Source organism: Hemiscyllium ocellatum, chromosome 2, assembly GCF_020745735.1.
Source record: "Hemiscyllium ocellatum isolate sHemOce1 chromosome 2, sHemOce1.pat.X.cur, whole genome shotgun sequence".
Classification (NCBI taxonomy): Eukaryota; Metazoa; Chordata; class Chondrichthyes; order Orectolobiformes; family Hemiscylliidae; genus Hemiscyllium; species Hemiscyllium ocellatum.
This window is the reverse complement of record NC_083402.1, coordinates 73,989,961-74,015,643: the sequence shown is the minus strand read 5'-3', so window position 1 is coordinate 74,015,643 and position 25,683 is coordinate 73,989,961. Positions and strand designations below refer to the sequence as shown.

Sequence of the window (25,683 nt, the reverse complement as noted above, 5' to 3'; positions counted from 1 at the left end):
GGGAACGAGAGGAACTGTCAAACTGCACGTTCCTAGGCATTACGTGAACAAATAGCGAGTAGCCTGGGAGCAGGTTGTGTAACTTTGCGAATGTGCCAGCAACTTTAAAATCCCTTCCTCCTTCTCCACTCCAGACAGTACCAAGAAAATGTGAGGCACTCTATACAGCTGCAGCTTTTGGCAAGCCAGATTTTGAATACTCTCTGGTATCTTTTTTGTGTGTGTGCACATATATATATAATGTTTTAAAGAATCACACTGACTTTTACATTTAAAATATATTTGATGGAAATATAGACTTCTTTCGACAAAAATAATCTTCTGGGAAGTTACAATTTTTCCTCGTTTGACTTAAAAGATGAATTATCAAACATTAATGTATTTACTGAAACTTTTTGGTCTTTACTTGACTTGCCTGGTTGGAGAGATCCATGGACAGCAGCAGCAGCAGCAGCAGCAAGAACAGGACAGCTCTGCGGGCGCTCTTTGGCGCCAACGGATTCAGTGGAGAAACAACGGACGCGTTTATAGTTTGTTGAGCCTGGGCTCCGAGTATCAGCCGCCCCAGGGCTCCAGCGGGAGCAACCGCCTCTTCTTACTGAGTGACAGTGACACCAACAGCACGGTGAGCAGCGGCAGAGACAGCAATGCCAGGAGGGCGCCCACATCTTCCAGAGCACAGTCCTCGCAAAACACCTCCGGCGCCCGCGCAGTCCGACAACGCGGGGACTCGCCCCTATCCCGATCCCAGTCCCGCTTGTCCGGCGCCACTCACCCGTTGCGAGGCTCAAGCCGCGGCAACCCGAGACCGTCCGGCCCCCGGAATCAGCCTGGGGCTCGATCCGGCGGAGTGCCCGGCCAAGGGGCTCGGGTCACTCCAGCTTCTACCGACCAGGATAGTATCAGGGAGACACCTGCGACTGGCCAGAACAGGTCAAGCCCGAGCCTTCCTGGGACTGCCAGTGCGGATGTCATGGTCGGGGATGACCCTTACAATCCCTACAAGAGTACCGATGACAACCCCTACTACAATTACTACGACACATACGAGAGACCCAGAGTTCGGCCCCGCAGACCTGGGTACGGCACCAGATACTTCCAGCATGGTAAGTGATGCACAAAACTACAACAGCTTTTCTTAGAGAGTAGAGCATCGAAGGTGTTGTTACTGAATAGAGGGGCAATTCAATGCTTGCAAATACACTTCAAATCTGCATCGTGTTTGTTTCAATAAGGAACTGAATTAAATCCATGCTTTTTATTTTAGGTTTACCAGATTTAATCCCAGATCCATACTATATTCAAGTCTCAACATACGTTCAGAAGATGCACATGTACAACCTTAGATGTGCCGCGGAGGAAAATTGCTTGGCAAGGTACAGTCTGCATAATCACAACCATGTGGCCCTGGTTTTCCTGCATCACAGTTACATCCTCAAACCCTCTTCTCCCTTCGCGTCATTCCCCAGTGTGGAGCTTCTCACAGCCCGGCAATGCTTTCTGTTTTTAATTTCCCTGTCCGACCCCATCCAGCGTTCTTGTTAAAACAAAACTCGTAAACTTGCAGACATCATTTTATAATGGAACGGTCAATAAACAAGACTCCGGCACAATGGGGATATTAGCAGGTGGAGCTGTACAAACGATAACGCGGGGTGTGCTGTGGTTTGACGCAAATTCGGAGACAGAATTAATGAATCCAGGGTTAAGGGGTGAGGATTTAGAAAGTTTAAGGAGAACTGAAGTCTGAGAGAACTCACTGCGAGGTACAGCTGCGGTAGCTGCTGGCGTGGATGAGGTTCTGAATTATAGCCGTTCTCATTCTGGGATGTGTTCTGTGCCCGTGTAGGTGACTACATTTTTAACAATCCTTTTAGAAGTCACATTTTTTCTCAAACAACCTAATTCATTTGGATATATTATTCTGACTTGTTCAAGTGATAACAATGAACACGTCAAGTTATTAAATGCGAATTCACTTGATTTTTAAAAATCCAGTTAATTGTCGAAGTGTAGCTCATAATTGTAAACTCATAGCGGTAACTGTAATCTCTGTAAAGCTTTGAAAACAACTGCCCGGTTTTCCAGGTGAGGCAGGGTTATAGATATAATTATACCCCGAAAATGTCACTCTTTGAACTCTAGTTGGAGATTTTTGGGAAGTAAGAAGTTTATGATTCACCGTGTGACGATGGCTCTCCCCTGTTCCACGTTTCCTTATAGCTCAGCCTACAGTTCGAACATCAGGGACTATGACATGAGAGTGCTGCTAAGATTCCCACAGAGAGTGAAGAACCAAGGCACAGCAGATTTTTTACCGAGCCGACCTCGTTATTCATGGGAATGGCACAGTTGTCACCGGTAAGTGGAGACTGCAGATAATATGCGCTCCCTACCATGATCGCATTTAAACAGTTATGAAGATACATGCTTACATACCATTCAGGAGCAGAAGGAGGCCATTCAGCCCGTCAAAACCCTTACTCTGCTATTTGATAAGATGATGGCTGATCTCATTGTAACCTCAAGTCCACATTCCTCCCTACCCTGACCTTTCACCTCCTTTCTTAAAGATAATTCACAGACGTCTGCCTTAAAAATGTTTCACCACCTGTCAGAGGAGTTCCAAAGACTCCCGATCCTCTAGTGGAAGTTTTTAAGCTGCCACCCTTATTCGAGATTCACCCACAGTAGGAAACATCCTCTCCACGTCTACCCATCAGAAACCTTCAGAACTTTATATACTTCAATCAAGTTGCTCTCATACTCCTCTAAACTCACTTGTTCAACCTTTCCTCATAAAACAACCTGTCTGTTCCAGGGTATTAATGGATAAGTTCATGAATAGGAAAGATTTGGAGGGATATCAGCCAAGTGAGACTGGTTTAGTTTGGAACATGATCATCATGGACTGGTTGGACCAAAGGGTCTGTTTCCATGTTGTATCACTCTATGATTGTATAAACCTTCTTTAAACTGACTCCAATGCATTTATGTCATTACTTAAATAAGGTGATTAATACTGTGTACAGGATTTCAAATGCGATCTCACCAGTGTCCTGTATAAAGCATAACCTTCCTACTTTTGTATTCAGTTGCTCTTGTGATAAATTATAACACCCTATTAGCTTTCCTGATTACTTGCTGTACCTGTACACTAATCTTTAGGAATTCATGGGCGTGCAGATCAATTTGCATCTCTGAACATGATGTATATTTTGTAGCAATGTCTTCTAAAGACATTAGATTAACTAAACAAAATAAAATAATACCATCCTCATACTTTCAGGCAATTTTCCTATCTCTCCCTTTTAGGTCTTCCTTCATTTGCTGTAGTGCAGGTGTGCTATTCTCTACTTTTCTGATTCAACAGGATTCAAGTTTAAGAAGCATGATAGGGTCCTTGCTGGAATGGCATGCTATATATAACTGGAATCTCATTCCAAGATTTGAGTCGAGATTCCCACCTTAGATTCTAGTTGGTACTGAGGGGTGCTGCATCTTTGTAGGTGTGGTCTTTTGTAATTTAAAGTCAAAGTTTTTATGAATGGATATGTATTACAAAGAACATTATTTCAAAAATGTTGACAAATGTTCATCTTTGTAAAGAACATATAAACAATAAAAAATGTACAAGTGTGGGCCTTTGAGCTTGCTTCACTATGGAACAAATTCATGGCTGCCCTTATACCTCAATCCCACCTTCCTGCACTGTCCCTAAAACACTTAATCCTCCCAGTGTTCAAAAATCAATTCACCTCTTGCTTGAAACAAACTTAATTACTGAGTATCCACAGCTCTTTGGGGTACAAGTGCTCAAAGATTCATAATGATGACTGAAAATAAATTCTCATCTTGATGGCCATCTCCTGATTTTAAGGTTGTGACACTGAATTCTAGATTTCTTCATCAATGGAAACATTTTCTCCTCATGTACACTATCCAGTCCCTGAAAAATGTTTTGAATCTATTAGGTCACCTCTCATTATTCCATATTTTGAGAAATATGGGCGTGGTCTACTCAATTTCTCCTCACAGGGTAATCCCCTCATCCCAAGAATCACCTGGATGAATATTTGTTGCATTTCCTCAAGGGCAAGTATACTGTTTCCTAAGCAAGGTGACCAAAACTGCTCAAATATTCCAGGTGTGGCCTCGCCAATGCTCTGTGTAATTGTAATAATACTTCTTTACTCTTATGCTCAAATCCCTTTGTAATGAAAACTAACATATCATTTGCCTTCCTAATTGCATGTTGTACCTGCATATTAACTTTCTAATTCATGTGTAGAACACTCAGGCCCTTTTGAATGCAAATGTTTCCAAGTCTTTTACATCTACAAAATAGTATTCTTGTTCATTTATCGTACCAAAGTGATAAATTTATACTTTGGTACTTTGTTTCTGCAGAATTCTTGTCTACTCACTTAACCTAAACAACTTCATTGCATCCATTTCATTATTTACTTTCCCAACTAACTTGGTATAATTAGAAAATATGGACAAACTACATCCAGTTCCCTCAAGTAATTTACATGGTTTGCAAATAGTGGATAAGCAAGGGCTGATCCTTGTAAACTACTACAATTTAGATCTCGCTGAACCAAAATTATTCCATTTATTCCCACAATCTGCTTTTTGTCAATTAGCATGTCCTCAATCCATCATGATATATTACCCCCAATTCTATGGATCTTAATTTTGTGTTAAACTTGTACTGGGTGCATTTTGAAAATCTTAGTATACCACATTCCCTGGTTTCTTCTTATCCATCTGACCGGTTACATTCTCAAAACACCGAAGGTTTCCAAATATAAATCCATATTGATGGTTCTTGATCATGTTATGAGTTTCTAAGTTACAACCCTAATAACACATTCTGGCATTTTGTCTACTGCTAATGGTAGGTCTATTGGCCTATAATACCAACTTCTCTCTTTTTATTTCTCAATATCAGAGTTGCATTTGCTTGAAATCCTTTAAAGCCTTAGGAATTATATAGAATCTAAGGAATCTGGTAGCTCAAAACTAATGCATCCACAGTCTCTGCAGCTATCCTTTTAAAAAATTCTAGGTTACAGATTGTCAGGTTCAGAGGATTTGTTCCTATTTATTCCCACTCATTCCACCTGTAGTAAGTCTTTAATTACACTGATTTTTGTCTTTACTTTCCTAATTCTCCTTGGACCTTTGGTTTCCCATTATTTTGAAAATATTTATTGTGCTCTCTACTGTGCAGATAGACATAAAGTATCCTTCTAATACTTCACAGTAATGTTTGACATTTCTTTATTTTCCATTATAGTCTCAAATGGGTCCAAGATACGCAGACCATCTTTCCTTTTATTTGTTGTCCTAAAATGACATTGCAGTGCAGTCTGCCCAGACCTGGGATATGACTACTGAGGAAGGGAAGAGGGGTATTACACCTCCAATTAATATGAATATATTTAATAATGTTTAACAGCTTGAGGGTAATTTATCTGATTTTTCTTCTTGGATTCCAGTGGGTTAGAGGTGGGATTAGATCAGAAGAGTTTGTTTTCTCTCATATGCATCTCGGAGATAGTGAGGACTGTAAATGCTGGAGAAGTCAGAGTTGATAAAGTGTGGCGCTAGTAAAAGCACAGCAGGTTAGGCAGTATCTGAGGAGCAAGCAAGTTGGTATTTCAGGCTTAACCCTTCATCAGGTTCTGTTGAAGGATCAAATCCGAAACATTGACTCTCTTGCTCCTCAAATTCTGCTGGACCTGCTGTGCTTTTATCAGCGCCACACTTTATCGATTCATATGCATTTCAACTGTTTTATGAGGTAGAGTTTGAAACATTGTCACTGTATAATTAGACAGTGCTGAACACTGCAAGGAAAAGAGTGAATAGAAACTTTTCAAAAATCATTGATTTAGTTAAGCATATTTTTAAGAACTTTCAGAATATGATTTCATGTATAAACTGTATGCTGATTGGCAGCTTTCATTTTTCTTACATCCACAATTCTAGACTCTCAAACTATCATTAGCTGTATTCCTCAATTTCAGCAGCATTTTCAATGTCATTTTCATTTAGCCTTTCTTTCATGTTTTTAAATGTGGATGCGTATCTCTCTATATCTAATCTCTTTATTGCTCTATATACACAATGGGTGACTTGACTTGGCTCTGCTGTCACTGTTGAAGGACTGTGAGAATCTTGAGGGGAAAGTGCCTTTTTAGCTCGTTCCTCAGCCATTTCACAAAAGTACTGAGCATTGTACCTTGAATTATTGCATTTTGACACAGGAGCATTTGCTGCTTCAATTGTGTTAATGGGTGAATGCTATTAATTGGCTTTAGTTGTTCTTGATACATATGCATTTCAAAAACATGCTGTCTTGAGATTAAGGGATTGACAGTTTTTCTTAAAAGAAATAAGCAACTAGCTTTTTTTTTGCAAGAAGCAACAAAGATATTGATCAAAACATTGGTTACCTGGACTTTATTGGCTAGATGAATATCAGTAAAACGATAAATTGCTTAAGGTACTTAATAGGATTAAAATTCAGCAATTTTGATAATTGGATAAGTGAAAAACTAAATACAACATAGAAAACAGTGGAAAATTAGACAATAATGATTAATTAGTGTGTAGTCTCTCATTAGATTTGGTTGTGATTTGCATTTGTGCCCTAGCTATTCTAATATGCGGATTGATAAAATAATGAGGAATATCTTGTTTTCCCATACATTTCCTAAACATATAATCAAAATAAAATATTCCATGTGTCGGAATACTGGGAGGCTAATTGTTCTGTAGTAAAACTTTAGTGATTAAAATCATGGCTTTTTGGATTGAGTAGTGTTGGCATCCATAATGGAAAAAAAAATCAGCCATGCACAAAGATGAATCGGTTGATCTGGCAATGGTGACAAAGAGGGTATTAACATACTAGAGGTTTTAATATGTCAGCAGTTTACTCTGGCAAAGGTCAAAGCCAATCTGTTTAGAAAATAATCTGGGTAAACTTAAATTTTTGTTCCTATTCTGTTTTTCTCGCTTTATACAGTTATGAGCAAGCTAGATACTTATTTCAAGCCCTTTGGCGCTCTTAAGTAAGTTGATTCTCCACCCAAATTTAAAATTATTTCTTTCGGCAATTATCTAGTATCCACCCTGCTCTTGCCCATGAAAACTAACGAGATCAAGAAATCACTTCATGGCGTCATGGTGATGTTGGTGTTCCAATTTCCACACTACTGTGTCATCTAAACTAATCTATTATAAAGAATTAAACTTGAAACTTTAATTCTAATTATTTGCAGTAATACGTGGACAGAAGATTTTAATTCTGAAACATTGATAGCTGAATTAAATAGTCTGGGACTAATTTGTCTGACAATGTCCCTGAAAATGTTTCACTTCCCAGATGCAAATATATAAAGTAAAATCAGATTCTTACCACACTTCTCATCTTTAACAGCAAATCAGCTAAAGTTAAAGAATGCACAAAGAAACTGGCGTTGGGAGGGCAGCATGAAGGAACATTTAAGTGAAGACTCTTGTAGCACTGTTGGGGTGTCTCTGCTTCTGGGGCAGAAGGCCTGAGTTCAAATCTCATTTGCCCTGGATATGAGTGAACATGTCTGAACAGAGTGATTAAAAATATCTAAAACAAATAACCCTGTTTGACATTTCAATCTCTTAACACTGATTACACCATTTTGGTGCTTCCAGTTGGAAGTACCAACACTTTTGGCTAGGTTTGCAGCTGCAGGTCATTTGGCACTTGTATTGGTAATGTGGGGTTAGCACTATGATAGTACTTAATGCAATGTTCAGAAGCAGTGTTTTTTGTCTCCATTGATTCTTCCCTTTATTGAAGATGGCAGAAGTTACACCTCTGATGCAAGAATTTCAAACACTTTCTATAACAGATCAGCAGCCACTTAACTTTAATACAATCAGAAGCAATTTAGCTTTTCTTAATTAGGGCATTGAGTGGTTAAGAAACTCAGAAGAACAGGTTTCCTGAATGTCCTACAACAATAATGGGAATAGGGTTGAGGAGACAGATTATTGCAGAGGGGATTAAAATGGAGAAGACTTGAGTTAATAGCAAATTCAGGGCTTAGGTAGGAAAGGATCTGGGAAAATGTTTGAATGACCTCTATGTAATGGATGCTATTTAACAGAGATGAATGATACTTGAGAGAACTTGGCAAAATTAAGTCAAATCTGGTGATATGTGGTTAATTCTGATGTCATGCTGAGAACATATGGCCAGATTGCACATAGCAATTTCCCATAAACAGATATATGATAATAGTTAGATAATTTATTTCTTTTTGTTGCATCAATTAGGGGATAAATATTTTTCAAATTTTCATGGTAACCTCCTTGGCTAGTCTTTGAAATACTGGTGTGGGATCTTTTACATTAACTTGAGATGCAGACAAGGTCACTTTAGCATCTCAACCAAAGCATGGTATCCCTGAAAATGCAGCGCTCCTTCAGAACTGCACTGAAGTAGTATCAATCTTCAATTTTCTGCCCTTGTTCCATGGTTGGACTTGGACTTTCTGACTCAAATGGAAGTCTTAATAAGAGCAACAAAGATGACAGGGAATGACTGACAAACCAGTCACCAGTTACCATGACATTATGGCACATGGAAAAGCAAAGGCCAGAAAATTGGGAGAAAGAGTTTGCAGCACACGTTTAATTTCTCATTTGTGAAATAGATTTCTAAGGTACTACTTGTAGATTTTGCAGAATCTTGTTATTATGACAAATAATGCCCGGATCTTTGAACTTCTGGAACATTGGAAATGAGATGTATTACCTACAAGATGTATCAGGGATCCAAAGATCCAATGTACCTACTTTCATGGAAATTGCTCAGATGTTTGAACTCCTGATGGGTAAAAACCCTGCTCTCTTGGACCCCCATAGAAGTGCCTGACTATAAACTAGTGTTTGAGATTTCAGCAATTGTGATGTACCTAACTGGATAGTTAACCAAAACGTTGGAAACAGTGGTCCTGGTCTAACTGCTGGGTAACTATACAATTGACTGCCCATACCACCACTCCCATCATTGCATACATTGAACCCATCAACTATCTGTTTTGACTATGCTAAGCCCCAATCCCCTCCTAATTTGACCTAAATACCACCCCCACCATACGCAAATGCCAACCTGGATACCATATTATCATCAGACTATGAGTTGACTATCCTCACCACCCAATGACCCCTCTCAATCTGACCTGACCAGCCAGTGAAGTGACTACCTCCCTTACATGAGTACCCTTTCATGATCAAACTATTGCTCCTCCTCAATCTGCCTCCTCAACCTGACTACTTCTCCAGACAAACTTGCCATCCTAACATTGCCAACTCATGCATCTATTAGTCTACCCACCGGCAGCCTTGCCCAGCTTATCCACTTACCTTACCCACCTGCCCATTTATCCTCTCAGTCACATTATTCCAATGCTCACACTAGACATTTAAACTAAACATACAAAAGCGACTATTGTAAAAAGGGACCATGTTTTCTGCAATCATTTTCTTTGTAGGTCTCTGTGTGACTTTGTACACTAAACATTCTTTTCTGGCTGTTACATACCAGGTAAGTGTGCAGATCTCTGTCGGATCTGTAATAAACATAGAGGTTCCAAAGCTGTTGGAAGCTTGACACAAACAGAGCTTTGATTTCGATAACATGCTCAAAAATAAAGTGACACCCCATTTCTAGTTATTATCATATTGTGGGAGATTGCTGTGCCCAATTTGCTGTTGCATTTCCTATTTTACGGCAGAATCCTCCTTACAAAAGTACTTCATTGACTGTAAACCAATTTGGAATATCTCAAAAAGCTGAATATACATGCAAGTCTTTCTTTCATGAAAATAATATTGTTGAAGAAAAATCTCCTGTTCGTATGAAAGTGCAACTATTCAATATTATAACTAAATTGCTACATAACTTTAGTTAAAAATATTCATAACCCATTACCAAATTGTTCAGTTGGCAAACTATTTAGTCAAAGCAAATAATGACATTTCCTTTCGCAACTTAATTTGACTTGCCCTTGCAGCCCTACTTGCCAGATCACCATTGCAATCTGCTGTATGATTCTTATTCCTGTTCTGCTTTATGTTAATCTGCTTTTTATCTATTTCTTTATATAGACTTGGAATTCAATGTACAGTAATTACAAAGGGAAAACTGTAACTACAGCTTTACTTTTGTCGACTTATTGGCTAGCGTGCACAGAAACCAGATACCAATTTTAAAGCCTCCAAATTAACCCTCTCAACAATCCAGCCAGGTATCTAAATATTAGATCATGTACATAAGGCTGTCTCTCTCTCCATGTTGGAATATACCATGTACCAAATCAGGAAGGTTTCGACACAAGTTGACAGAGCAGAAATTTAGGTATTCCCAAATATATGCCCAAGTATAATTGAAGTTCAACTAGTTAACATCTACAGCCACAGAGTACTGAGATTCAATTAATGTTATTTGTTATTTGTATTTAAGCACAGTAGTACTGAAGTTTTTTTAAAAATCATAGGCACTACCACAGCATGGATGAATTTAGCCATTATGATCTCTTGGATGCCACCACACATAGAAAAGTTGCTGAAGGACACAAAGCCAGTTTTTGTCTGGAGGACACCTCTTGTGATTATGGGTATTACAGAAGATACGCTTGCACAGCACATTCACAGGTATGTGAAAGATCAATAATATTATGCAGTTACCAATCAAAGTTGACGAATAAATAGCATTAACGTATATCAGTTGTGGCATAGATGGTAGCATACTCACCTAAATTAGAAAGCTGTGGGATGAAGTCCCATTCTGTATTTGAGCACAAAATTCAAGACTGACAGTCCAGTCAAACAGATTGGAAAGTATTATACCATCAGAGGTCTTGTATTTCAGATTTATTGTATTTTAAACAAGGGTCTGTCTCACTTCTCAGGTGGGTGTTTTGAAAAGGAGTAGAAAAAATATCCCCTGTGTCCTAGCCAATCAATCAACAAGACAAAGATTGTTTGGTCATTATCACAATGCTGTTAGCAGAAGCATGCTGTGCACAAATTAGCTGCTGGGCTTCCTACACTAACACAGCAATGTACTTAATTTGGCTTAAAGCCCTTTGGGGAGGTCGTGTGGTGATGAAAGACTCCAAAGGAATTCAAATAATTTTTTTTATAATAGAGAAAAAATGCTACCAAGTTGATATGGAAATGTCAATTTGGGACTCCAAAGGGTTGATCTCGAGACTGCTATTGTTTCTATTTACAACAAAATTTAATATCCTACTCATGTATAAAAAATCACAACAGGTAGAATGGGAAAAGGATTTGCAAGGAATCCAGGAAATGGGCATTTTACAATTGCTGATCTTCTGCTTTTCTTCTTAAAGTTTTTTCTATTCCATCTTTTTCCATGGGATGTGGACCTCACTCCTCATGGACTTGAAACATTAACTCTATTTTTCTCCAGATGATGCCCAAACCTACTGAATTCTTCCAGTACTTTGTTTTTATTTCCGATCTCCAGCATCTGCAAGGTTTTACTTTTATCGAAATACAGCAGATTTCCTCCCCTAACATATATTAGTGAACCAGATGGTTTCTTACAATAATCTATGTAGTTTCATAGCACAATTACTAAGACAAGCTTTCAATTCGTTAATCAGCATGGGCCTTGGGATTCCAACTCCACTGACAGTACTACTGCTCTGCTGTCTCATATATTATATGTGTATTTCAGTATATTACTCAGAGCTTAGCTTTTCTCAAAGCCAATTTTCGATTCCCTACAGTGTAGAAACAGGCCCTTCGGCCCAACAAGTCCACACCAACCCTCCGAAGAGCAACCCACTCAGAGCCACCCCCTTCTAACTAATGCACCTAACACTATGGACATTTTAGCATGACCAATTCACCTGACCTGCACGTCTTTAGATCGTGGGGGGGAACCCAGAGCACCCAGAGGAAACTCACGCAGACACGGGGAGAACATGCAAACTCCACACAGACAGTCACCTGAAACTGGAATCGAACCCAGATCCCTGGTGCTGTGAGGCTGCAATGCTAACCACTGAGCCCCCGTGCCGCCCCTATTATTTTAATAAGTGATATTGCAATTTTCAATTTAAACAATGATTCTTTATGTGTTTTCTTTGCATATACTTTATATATTGAACAAGAGAATCAGGTCAAAATGGTTAAGGAAATTTAATTTTGCGATATGTTTGGAATTCCTAGAATCAGCTTGACAGAAGTATCATGTTCTTTGGATAAACAGAAAAAGGTCTGAAATGTGGACTAGAATTGCTGTGATGGGGTTACAAAGCTTTTACATTGTAGGTTTTTATAGCAGTGACTTACTTGATTGACAATTACCATTAATTTTATAATATAATAAGGCTTCCTATAATTCAAGTGGGGTTACAATTTCAAAACAATTAGTTAACGAACAATTGCTTGGTCAGATTCGTTCCTTCTGAATTATTTTTATCTGGACAAAGAATGTAGATGAATATTGTTCTAACATTTATATTTGCAGCTACTTAGCAATGGGTGGGGAAGATCCATGCAAGTCAGTGATAGCGAAATTGCTTCAATTATTTGCAGATGACTCACAGAATTTCTTCACCTTCAGTGTGGCTGTAAGGAGCCTGGCTTGATATACAGCCGAGTTCAGTACATGGCATATTGAACATCAGCAACTTACTTACTCTAGTGGTAGAAGCAGAGGACCACATTTGCTTGTTATTTTGCTGCTAACTCAGGCGTTGGTTTTGATCTAATATTTTCTGAATCCATTGTATGGGATCATTGTTATTCATTTGAGAGTCTTCCAATGAATGTAACGTGTTGTCATGATTGAAACAAAAAGCTTGTGGAGCATAATATTCAGTAGGGTTAAGTCAATGTTACATACATAAGAAAGTATAAAAATAGAAAAATACTCACATGAATTTCCTTTGAAGAACATTGAATTACAAAATGGTGCTCAATTCTCTTTTCCAGTCTTTTATGGTTGAGCACTTTTAAAAGATCACTGGAAAACATATTGTACAGAAATATTGGGTTAAAATTTATTAGATAATCCAAATTTTTAAACTTTTACTCTCAGGTACAAAACAGTTTTAATATAAAGTGACCCATTCTACATGCTTGCACTTGTGTCAATCACTTTTAGTCAAATTCGTCAGCCAATTAAAAAGTCAAGTGCCTGAACATGTATTGGTTATCTTCCTGGACTAGTACACAGGTTATAAATGCAAATTCTGTCAAAATTGTATTAACTGCTATATAAAATGGTCAGGAAAACTTCCTGATTTTCTTTAAACAAGCCAACTAGTTCACTGATATCTTTCAGGCACCAACCACTCTATTTAGCTTGACACGAGTGAATTTTGCCTGTAGCACAAGTCATTTTAATGCCTTCAGGTCAATTAGGGATAGGCAGTAAAACATCCCAAGCATATAGAAAAACTTCACTGTTTCAAAGCATCCCTGAAGGATAGCTGACTGAATGCAAGACTTCTCCAAAAGGTTGGATTAAAAATGGAGTAATTTGTGGTTTATGGTTTTGAAAAAAATATGTTCACAGCCTTTTCATATGAATGAAATTTGAAGCATATTTCTTAATATCTTTATACTAAAATATATATTTTTCTAAAATTGACTTTGATTTGCAGGGATTGAGTCCAGGGTGTTATGATACTTACAATGCTGACATTGACTGCCAATGGATCGATATTACAGATGTTAAGGCAGGAAACTACATACTAAAAGTAAGTGATACTAAACAGTCATCCCTGAAGAAGAATAACATTATTGGAATTGTCACTGATGTCTTTTTTCCTCATTCTGTAGGTTTCAGTAAATCCAAGCTATTTGGTGCCAGAATCAGACTACGGTAACAATGTTGTTCGTTGTGACCTTCGTTATACAGGCCATCATGCTTACACCTCGGGCTGTAGAATCGCACAGTAAGTGCTTGAGGCATTATGTAAAACCTAGGTGTCACTTCTGATCCAAATCAATTCGGTGAAAATAAATCAATTCTTTGTAGATGTATTTGATCAACTTTTCAGTCTCACAGTTTCATCCATAGATCTGTTCTACGTTTCCCCTTTTTTTACCTTTTTATTTCCTTTTTTCCTATATCTAGAATGCTCTTTCATACTACTGAATGTTTTCTCCCCACCATGAATTACACACGATTGTTTTTATTTATTAATCACCAGCAGTAAATCATCTGTTTTGTCCTGTACTTCCTCTTTTTAAAAAATTGAACCTATTTTTCTAGGTCAGGACTTGAGCCTAGTCCTCTTGGGCCAGGGTTAGGGGCACTACCACTCCACCACAAGAAGGCCCTGATATTTTGTCTTTATATCCATACAGTCAATTAATCCCAACAGCTGCATATTAATACTAGGCAATTTCCTAATTTGTCATCAAAACAAACATCTTTGCATAAAAGTATCCAAATTAGTGTAAAATAAACTGTGACATATTGCAATTTTAGAAGAAAGGTATACAGAGGACATGGGCAAGGAGTATTTCATTCGGTTAATCGAATTCCGGATAATCCAGGTTCTCCTGTAACATTAAAAGAAAACACTAATACTTGGTCCACTACAATTATATCAGTACTCAATATTCTCCAAAAGCAAAACAGTTTTTTAAATCAATTTCCATGTGAGAAACAAAAAAAGAATGAAAGACTAGTAAAATAGATTTTAATACTTCACAAAAATTCTGAAGTTGTCATTGTATGCTTCATTATAATTAATCATCTAAGAATTCACATGACATTACATAATTAGATAAATATGTATTTGGCATTAGATCAGATTACATATGTGTCTTTGTATAGACTTAATAGCTGAGGCATTACAATATGTTTTACTAGAAACATGTCATGCTTTCCCTTAAAACAGTCTAAAACACACTCAATATATGTCACTGACTTGACTAACTGACCATTATTGTGCCACTTATATGTCTGGAATTAAATTAATGTGAACTGAATGAATGCTTTAGTACTATATTTAATGAGTGAGAAAGACTACCACTGAAATCCTAAGATTGAAAACAATTAAAAATACTGGTATTCTGTTCCCAAAGATGACATTAATCAAACATTAATGAATCTTGATTAATTAGTGTCATAGAGTCATAGAGATGTGCAACACGGAAACAGACCCTTCGGTCCATGCCGACCAGATATTCCAACCCAATCTAGTCCCACCTACCAGCACCTGGTCCATGTCCTCCAAACTCTTCCTATTCATATACCCACCCAGATGCCTTTGAAATATTGTAATTGGACCAGCCTCCACCACTTCATCTGGCATCCCATTCCATACACACACCATCCTCTGCATGAAAAAGTTGCCCCTTAGGTCTCTTTTATATCTTTCCCCTCTCACCGCAAACTTATGCTGTCCAGTTCTGGACTCCCCCCAGGGAAAAGACTTTGTCTATTTATCCTATCCATGCCCCTCATAATTTTGTAAACCTCTATAAGGTCACTCCTCAGCCTCCGATGCTCCAGGTAAAACAGCCCCAGCCTATTCATTCTCTCCCAATAGCTCAAACCCTCCAACCCTGGCAACATCCTTGTAAATCTTTTCTGAACCCTTTCAAGTTTCACAACATCCTTCCAATAGGAGGGAGACCAGAATTACATGCAATATTCCAAAAGTGGCCTAACCAATGTCCTATACAGCTGCAATATGACCTCTCAACTCCTGTACTCAATGCACTGACCAATAAAGGAAAGCATACCAAACTCCTTCCCTATCCTATCTACCTGCGACTCCACTTTCAAGGAGCTATGAACCTGCATGCCAAGGTTTCTTTGTTCAGCAACACTCCTTCGGACCTTACCATTAAGTGTATAAGTCCTGCTAAGATTTGTTTTCCCAAAATGCAGCACCTCGCATTTATCTGAATTAAATTCCATCTGCCATCCTCAGCCCATTGGCCCATCTGATCAAGATCCTGTTGTAATTTGAGGTAACCTTCTTTGCTGTCCACCACACCTCCAATTTTGGTGTCATCAGCAAACTTACTAACTATACCTCTTATGCTCACATCCAAATTATTTATATAAATGGTGAAAAGTAGTGGACTCAGCACTAATCCTTATAGCACTCCACCGGTCATAGGCCTCCAGTCTGAAAAACAAACCTCCACCACCACCATCTGTCTTCTACCTTTGAGCCAGTTCTGTATCCAAATGGCGAATTCTCTCTGTATTCCATGAGATCTAACCTTCCTAATCAGTCTCCCATGGGGAACCTTGTGAAACGCCTTACCGAAGTCCATATAGACCATGCCTACTGTTATTAGCAGAGAAATTGAAATAGAATTGCCAATTATTGCTACCCAGACCAGTTATTTTAACAAATACTACAGTCTTGCTCTTGTATTTTCTTCATCCATCTGCAGTCTATTCCATGTGCAGAGGCAGGCATTTCTATTTGACTGTTCTTCTGTCAGTCCAATCTGAAGTACCATTGTTGCACTGCTCCTCTTGCTCCCTTCCTTTATCCTGCCAAACCTTCACCTCCTCATATTGAGATGGCTCTCATTCTCTCTCTCTCTCTCTCTTAGGTTTGAATGCTACGTGGTTCCTCTCTCACATACGTGTTGATGTAATTCATAATAAAATAATTTGATTCTTAAAAAATGTGTAAGGTACTATGAGGCTAATGATGAATTTCCTCTCTTAAAAGAACTTCAATAATAAACTGGCATGTATGGATTTTAGAGACAAAAATATGTATTTTATCAATACTGAAGATTACAGTGGAGGTAATGATTATATCGGATCACTTGGAACAGGGGAGCAGAGCAGTCAAGGGTATAAAGTTTGTTTTTTGAATTGTAGATATATGTTGTTGGAGAAAAACAGAAGTGGCACCACAATGTTAGAACTATTTCACAATCATTATAAGATTATGGTCCTTACTACATGAGAACTTAAGAAACATGGCAATTAACAATATCAAATTACATTATTTGTTTGCAAAGTGATCTTGCGCCATTGTTTTCTTAATTCTGGGTTTACTTACCATTTCGTATATACATTCTGTAGAATATCCTGCTCGTAAGACTGAATACTTGCAAACAGGCTCTCAGTCCTTACGAGTTGGGCAACAAGTGCTGGCCTCACCAACAGTGCTGTTATCCTATAAATGATTCAAAAGAAAATCACACCCCAAGGTGCATCTTCTTTGCCACTGTAAATTAGGTGATTGGGACAGTGTTGTGAGGAGTCTTTGCTGCTCTTCCCTGTTCCCACTCTCATGTTTGCTCATGCTTAGCCAAGCACCATTTTAAAAAATCTTAACGGGACATATGCATTACTGGCCAGACCCAGCATTTATTGCACATCCCTCATTGCCCAGAGGGCAGTTAAGAGTCAACCACATTGCTATGCGTCTGAAATCATAGATCAGGTAAGGATGACAGGACATTCGTGAACCACATGGGTTTTTGCAAGAATCAACAGTATAACTCATTCTTCCATTTCAGTCAGCTCTGCACCTGATTTTTTTCTGTGTTATGTTCATAGCTCTATTGACTTTTGTAAAATTTATTCATCACAAATGACATTTCTATCACATGAAGCAAACTGAGTCGAATTCACTACTGTTAGAAACTATTCCAGATTACTGTTCCCATTCAGCAGTCATTGTGTATGCCCTTTTTTGGAAAGCTCTATAATTGCATGCAATTCCTCCTGTCTGCTCTTTCCTTCTTCTAGTGCTAGCTTTCCTTATGACTGAGTTTGCTTTTTGACTTTTTTTCTATCATAATTCCAGTTTTGAATTGGAGCTCTGGTATGGTAAGGACCATGATTGTGAAATATTCCTAACAAATGCTGCAATGTTCATTTTGCTCCACCCAGATTTATCAACAGTTAGAAATGTAAATGTTATACACTCATGTGTCTCTGTGATCCTCCATCATAAATACCTCTACTGTAATCCTTAGGGTATTGATAAGATACATACACTCAGCACTAAAGCTCATTTGGACCAGTTCGTTGTTGCAAAACAAAATACAAAGGATTTTTGGAAATGGCTGACCAATATCTCGACTCTCTGGTGTTAATAATTTCAAAACTACCTTAAAGATTTGCATCTCTTAATTTATCTTTATTAAATACCAATATCTATCTATCTTCTGGCTGACATGACCTTTTTGAACGCTTTCCTTGCTTCTCACATCTCTACATAAAAGGGTACTTTTCACTTTGCATGCATACTTTCTGAAGTTATGGAAGCAGTTTTCAATTCTCCAATTATACATCACTTTGAAAGTTCTAGCCCATTCCATGTTGTCATTGTTAGTTGTAAAGAATATCTAATATAATTGTCAACATGTGCAGAAGCAGAATACCATTTGTGAGCTACATTATTCAGTTAGTTTTGTTTCTGATCCATTGCCAGATCTTTGTTATGATCACCTATTACTTTCATTGTAAATATTTAAAACATGCATTTACTTTAGAAACAGGAGTAGTCCATTCAGTCTGTTCCATCATTCAACGAGATCATGGCTGATCTGTCACCTAACTCCATATACCTGCCATTGGCCTAAGTTCCTTAAATAGCTTTGCATAACAAAAATTTATCTATCCCAGATTTATAAATGACAACTCATGTAGCTGTGGCCAGCTTCTTAACTGAATCAATTGGGTTCTCTTGACAATTTTTTCCACAGATAGAATTTTACATTTCCTTGTTGGTAGGTTTTCAGGTGGAGGTGGATATCTGTAAAACTGTTGCTTGACTATGACACCAGTCTCCCACCCATCCTGATCTTTCTGCACTGGGTTGACAGCACTAGGCCACTTGGCATATCTTCATGCATGCTAATTAAAGCTGTTAACTGGCCAATCTATTAAGTGACCAATCTGTTATGACTTAAGGGCTATTTCCTTTAAGATCTCAAATGATCAGGCTGGTGGGGGAAGTTCAGCAATGGAGGGGTGTGTGCTATGAAAGTGACCTCCTCAAGCCTTAAATGAGAATTGCTCTATTTCCAGCCCATCATCATTAACACCCCCCCCCCCCCTCCCCCAACATGGTCTGACCTTGACATACATCCCCTCCCAACCTGGCCTCCCATGAACATCCTCACTCTCTTCTACCAAACCTTCGCCCTGCTAACTGAGAGCCCCGCACTTACCCAGTTCTAGACTCCAGGCTTTAGACTTTCGGAACTGCTCAGAGTCTCAATCCTGTCCACTGCAGCTTCCACTACTGTTGGACCTTATGAACTGTCACCTAGTCAGATTGGCCAGCAAGTCTCTGAGATGATATTTCCTCCAGAATCTCCATAAGCATTTAACAGCTATGGGGCAGCCATTATTGCTATTGATGTATTCTCCACTAGGTCTTTGAGTTTCAGGCTTAGAAGCTGTGTCATTTGAAAAAAATCGTATTTTAATAGAATTGTTACAGTGCAGATAGATGCTATTCGGCCCATTGAGTCTACATTGACCCTCCAACCTGCATCCCACCTCGTGGGATTAGCCTGCATTTAGCATGGCTAATCCACCAACCTGCACATCTTTGGACTGTGGAAGGAAACTGGAGCACCCGATGGAAACCCATGCGGGCGAACATTCAGACTCCAAACAGTCACCCAAGGTTGGAATCAAACCTGAGTCCCTGACGCTGTACTAACCACTGTGGCACCCCTGGCTCACATTTCAAAGTGTGAAAATAATTCAATTGGTACCTTAGGAATTGAATTTCTTTTATAAAATGCTTCATAGTGATTATAAAAGAAGTGATTTGTGTATTGCATTCAAAATACTAGATAAAAGTTTACAGTAACACATCTTATTTTGGAAGCGACTATTTTATGAAATTTAGCACAACCCTCCAGTTAGAAATGCTCTGAGTTGCAGAAACCATCTTCATTTCTTTCCCTTTTTATACAGCTCCTGGTGGCTGTACTTCTTATTGAGTTATTATAATGGGATAGTCTTAGCAACTTTGTTTTCTCTTTAACCTTTATTGCTACGCTATAAGCTAGTTAAGGGCCTGTAAGCGGCAGGGAATCTTTGAAATTATCAGATGCAAGAAATTAAAATGAGATTGATGAAAGAGCATTTAAACCATTGAAGCTAATCCCTTTAATACCTAAAATATTCCATTTTAATGCACAAAACGTAAAAAAAATTCTTCTTTGCGTATCAAGTTATTCCAAGAAATTATGGCTCTTTAAATTAATGTATTTTAATATTAACAGCTTCACACCTTCTTCAGGCTTCATTGTAAGTAATGTGTTTGGTTAAGAGCAAAATTGACCTGAACTTCTCTTTTCAGATACTAACTTCATAAAGAAGATGATGTGTTTAAGAACGGATTGAATCGGTAAAATTGACAAGTCACAAACAAGTCAAGTCAAGCTTCAGGCTACTTGGCACCATTACAATTTAAACAGCCCCAAACAGGTATTATTTGCAGGAGATGCTGAAATCTATGAGAACAATTTTTTTTAAAACCCGTAACACTGTGACTGGGACCTCTGGAAACAATCTTTACTATTACAAATTTTGACATTTTAACTCATTCACTACACATTGCCATTGTGATGTCACTTGTTACAGTTAGCATCCATTTTGCATAGATGCATTCTCCCAGGACCAAGGATTGCAATGGGAATAATGCCAAATGGTATCTTATTGCTGAATGAGTTAATAAACGTTTGGTGTGATTAGACTATGTATAACCTGTTGTGATAGACATTTTAGAATAAATAAGCACATGACTACTCTAGATCATCCATCCCAAAATTATTTAATGTCATAGCAACTGGATTACCACCATGACAGAATATCATAGGACAGGGCATATGTCATAAAAAAAATGGATGAGTTAGAAAAAGACATGTGGTTATGCACAATACTGTGTTTACATTTAACAGTGATCCAATTACATTCCACTGTTTCATTCCAACCAATGAATCCTTTGTTTGTTACAGGATGATTGCCTTATTAACATGCACATATAACTGAGTACGTTATAATTACAGCTAAAACATGAGAATTGTTGTTGTGCATTGATGCGCCAAAAAGATGTAGAAAATTAAGTTGCTACTGCAATGCATTCAAGATCTTTCAGAGTCCCGTTAATATATGTTTTATGTACTATTTGACCCCAAATCATCATTGGGGTTAATTCAATTGGTTAAGGGCTTATGCGCCTTTTTGTAAATTTGAGCCTGACCTCTTCATCAGAAGTTCCTCAATGAGTGGTTAAAATTTATTCCTGTGGAATAAATGTTAAAGGCATTTCATCTTTTTTGTTCTACAATAAAAGCTGAGCAGAATTACAAATACAGTAACTAAAATCTAACTGTCTTTGTATAAAACTATGTAAATATGAACAAAAGAACTAAAGAATGAAGGAGCTTATGAATTCACACTTCCATTTCTAAACATGATGCTCAACTGATGGTTTATTTCTATAACTACAGTATCTTAGATATTTTTTAACTGTGGATGAAAATGGTTCCAAGTCTTAACAGTTATTTAAAGTACAACATTTAAAAATTAGTACTGAAAATGAAATGTAAATTTTGAATTTAAGTTGATGTAAATTTTCATGTTTACATTTACTGCAATTTTTGCTCATGCAAAATTTTGACTGCTCCAGAAATAAATTCAACTTATTTATCCTTATGGATAACTTCTGAAAATTAAGGTTGCTAGCAAATATAAAAGATGAAAATTTAAATACAATTAAATTATATTTGGAGAAAAGTAAACTGGATTTAAATATCAATTCAACCACTAAAGACAAGACCTTGTGGAACAAATCAAACAAAAATACCTTCAGGTCTCTGGAATTAATTTGTAAAGGCCCTTTTGGGATTCCTGATCAGCTTCATGAATACTTCAGGTTGGAATTAGTGGCAATTATACAAATAAATGTGAAGAAAAACACCATCAGCAAAATAATATAAAGTCTGATGACTTGCTGTCACAATTTTGTAAATCACCAGCATCTCAGAAAACAGGGCAGATATGGACTGAAGGTTATCTTTCATTCATATCTATCAAGTGCAGAGATAGTTAGTAGAACATGTACAACAATACAGGCTACTTATACAAATTGATGACTTCAACACAAATAGGAGAAGATACAAAGCAAACTTGGGAAGGGAGGGGTATGTGTTTGGGGCTCATTTAATGAGGCGGAAGGGTAATAAATATGGTCCCTGCCATTTCCTGAGTCCACCAAGTTGAATTGTTTGGCAGCAAGGCCCACCATGGACAGCCTTTCCACCATACCGCTAGCTGAGTCTCTTAATTAGGGAGCAACAAAAGCAAAATTGTGCAGGGTTGCTTGTAGGTTGCTGCGGGCCCCTGCAGAACCCCCTCACCAGCAATCTCCTTGCACCATCATTCATTTCAGATCTAGGGTTCAGCACTAATTTGGGTAGGTGTCATGCCAGTGCTAGCCGCCACCTCCATTATGGTCCTGCTGTCACAATAGAATTGCCAGCCTCTGATTGGCTGGCAGCTCTTGGTAAGCCCTATGATTCTTGATAGCAGGAGGACCCACTGTTGTCCAGTCAGCTGTCTGAGCAGAACAAGGTGACATGCGACCCCAGAAATAGACAATCAGGAATCTCTCTGGCATGCCATCAGAGAGCCAAAATCTCGATCATCTCCATACGTTTCCACCAAAAGAATGGTGTATATTTACGAGTCTGAGCAACTATCACCCAATAGACTGAATGCAAGTTCTGCAAAAATAGGTTGCATAAATTGTCTAGTTTATGTATAGCATAAATACTTCCTGCATATGTTAATTTTAGCCTATCAGATCTCTGCTAAAGGCATAGAGAAATTGAGTACCCAAAAAAAGTATAAATTTAATTAGTGCTGATAAAAGTGATTCATAAAATGATCAATTTTCTAATTTTAAAAACTTTCATTTGCATGTGCCACCTAAATTATTAAGTGACCCCTCCTTTTTAAGTAATGTGTAAATATTGCACAGTTGCTAAGCTGAAATTTGTATGATTGAAACGTTGACATTGGTAATCCAAATTAACACATTTACATGACTGGTAGGTGATGTTTGTTTTCTTTCCTGTATTTATTCCATATCATGAATTGAAACAATCTGCACTGTAAGGCCTATAGCTATAAAGTGTATAGAATTACCAATACTGGAGTTCAAAATGAGAAGGCCAAAAGTCAATTCAAGTTTAATTACTGTTTTTGATCACATAGGAGACGGATTGGTCTTTCATTGTATACCAGCTCTTTGAAAATGGTATTAACTTAGCCCACTCCCCTGCTCTTACCCCACAATCCTGCACGTTTTCCTTTCCAAGTACAGTATATGTAGAATTTCCTTAACTGCTCTTGAACCTGCCTCTGTTATTGTTTCAGGCTATATATACTAGTTTATAACAAGCTGCTATTTTTTTAAAAAAGCACTTTTGCCTCCCCGCTGATTTTTTCCACTAATTATTTTAACTTTTGTCCTTTGACTATCTACTGTCCTGTCAGTGAAATGGGTGTTTTTCGTTATTTACTCTATCAAAACACCTAATTTCTGTCAGCTTTATTAACCATTCTCCAAGGAGAGTAATCATTGTTGTTTATCTTTCCATAAAACTGAAGTCTTTCATTCTTTGTATTATCGAGTAAATCTTTGCTGCACTCTCTCCACGGATTTGGGATCACTCCCAAGATGTAATGCATGTTATACTCCAGCTATAGGGCCTAACTCGTAATTTGTAAAGATTCAGCATATTGACTTGCTTTTCAAGATGTAACCTCTATTTATAAAAGCAAGAACCTCTCACTCTGGAAAACATTAGGATAAATTATAACTGACTGCTCTCCACCTCCACCCCCATTCTGCCATTAAAATGGCTGTGCAAAGACATACACTCCATTCCCTCAGCTTTTTCTAAGAGGCCTAAATCTGATCCAAGAGTTGTCTCAGCTCCCCTTTCTGAGATTTACCTCCTGCCTCTAAAGTATTACCAAGTTACTTTAGCTTGACCTACCTTAGCTGCATATCAGTGGGCAGATGACAGGAAGGATGTAAGTAAGATCCAGCTGTAAAAATCAGCTGAGGCTTCCCACAGAGTCTCACAGATAATAAAGTGAATTTTAACTTCCTGCCTATGTCTGTTTCATGAAGGTCTATATTTTCAAAGACTTTTAAATCATGGAGAAGATAATCAATCTTTCAATTGGCCAAAGAAATTTCTGCACAGCCATTAAATAATTTAATTCCTGACAGTTTAATATTATTAGTTAGAATGGCAATATGAATATTTACAGTACTCTAAGCATCATTTCGTCTGCCCAAGTTAAATAGTCTATTCCAGTCAATCATCATTACTATATCATCAGAATCAACAATGCACAGTTGGCAAGCAGTAGTACCACAATTACCTGCTTAACCTGAAAAATAATCAAGTTATCAATTTCACACTGTCCTTTATTGATATGGTCTAGATGTATTTTTCCAGATACAATGGTGTCAAAGAGTTTGAATAGAAAGCCAGTGTTTGAAAAAACACCACAATATGGAAGAATATGATTTCCCTACATTGACATGCAGATAGTGGATATAGATACCATAGTTGCTTATTCTGGTGATCCTTGCTAATAACTGAAGTGCAACATCATTCTGGAAGATAACATTGCTTCTGCAGGGCTGACCAAGTATATGTAAAAAAACAAAATAGCTCTATTTATTGGCCCTTTGGGAAATGTTTCATGATAAGAAGCTCTAGCATGAATGCATAATTTTATGACAGTCAAGATTAATGGTAAAGGCTGTGGGCTATAATTGAATAAAAGAACAACTTCCATTGTAATGGGTTTTATTCTCAAAGATTTTCGACAATAAACATCTTAGTACAAAAGATGCTATTTCAATTTGGAACTTAGTTACAAAGAAAAACTTGGTTCATTTAAAATGCAAAGAAAATGCTATTGCTGGAAATATGCTCAGTGATAAGTTAAAAAAATGAAATGCCACTAAGTTTACAAGCCTGTTTTGGTGCTTAACACCATATGTATCTGCTTTATGATGAATTTCATAATTTTTAGCTGCAGGTAATTTTTATCTCTAGAAATATTGTATCTATACTTGAAGCTTATAGTTACTGTAATAATTTGTAGACGATAGATATGTAATGGTTATTGCAGATTTATAATCCAGAGTTATTTGCCTATATCAGATTGTGAGACTTTAACTTGAATAAAAATGTTTTCAACCAGTGATACTGCTTCTTGGCTTTACTTAGAAAAATGTAATTCACCCTCATATGTACACATATATTCATATAAAATTAGAAAAATGATTGAATTAGAGATCTTTGTAAACTAGGGTGTACCATTCATCTCAGGTTCCACAGTGATGGGAACTGTAGGCATTCAGTAACGATGACTTGTTCACCACTGCCAAAAATAATAGCCCATGGTCACAATTGTATATGTTTGATACAGATAGCTCACATGCCACCATCCAAACCGATTGGACAAAAGTCAACAGTGTGCTGACAGACTCACAATAAACTTGCCCTGCAGCTATGATGTGCTGGAGATGGTCTATATTAGTGCAAAGGGGACTTGCACCAATTACTACGTAG

General features: G+C 37.7%; 1 protein-coding gene across 1 annotated transcript; it reads left to right on the top strand.

The window, feature by feature from the left end:
• Nucleotides 1-25,292, top strand: LOC132823680 (protein-lysine 6-oxidase-like). The gene is made up of 7 exons (XM_060837643.1): nt 1-1,106; nt 1,268-1,376; nt 2,224-2,361; nt 10,563-10,719; nt 13,713-13,808; nt 13,891-14,006; nt 20,376-25,292. Exons 1-7 carry the CDS (start codon nt 359-361, stop codon nt 20,380-20,382), a joined length of 1,371 nt encoding a protein of 456 aa, XP_060693626.1. The 5' UTR covers nt 1-358; the 3' UTR covers nt 20,383-25,292.
• Nucleotides 25,293-25,683: the final 391 nt, after the last annotated feature.

Coding starts and splice junctions, on each gene's coding strand:
- LOC132823680 (XM_060837643.1), top strand. CDS start 359: ATGAATTATCAAACATTAATGTATTTACTGAAACTTTTTGGTCTTTAC. Junction 1,107..1,267: donor CACCAGATACTTCCAGCATG/GTAAGTGATGCA, acceptor TTTTTATTTTAG/GTTTACCAGATTTAATCCCA. Junction 13,809..13,890: donor CAGGAAACTACATACTAAAA/GTAAGTGATACT, acceptor CTCATTCTGTAG/GTTTCAGTAAATCCAAGCTA.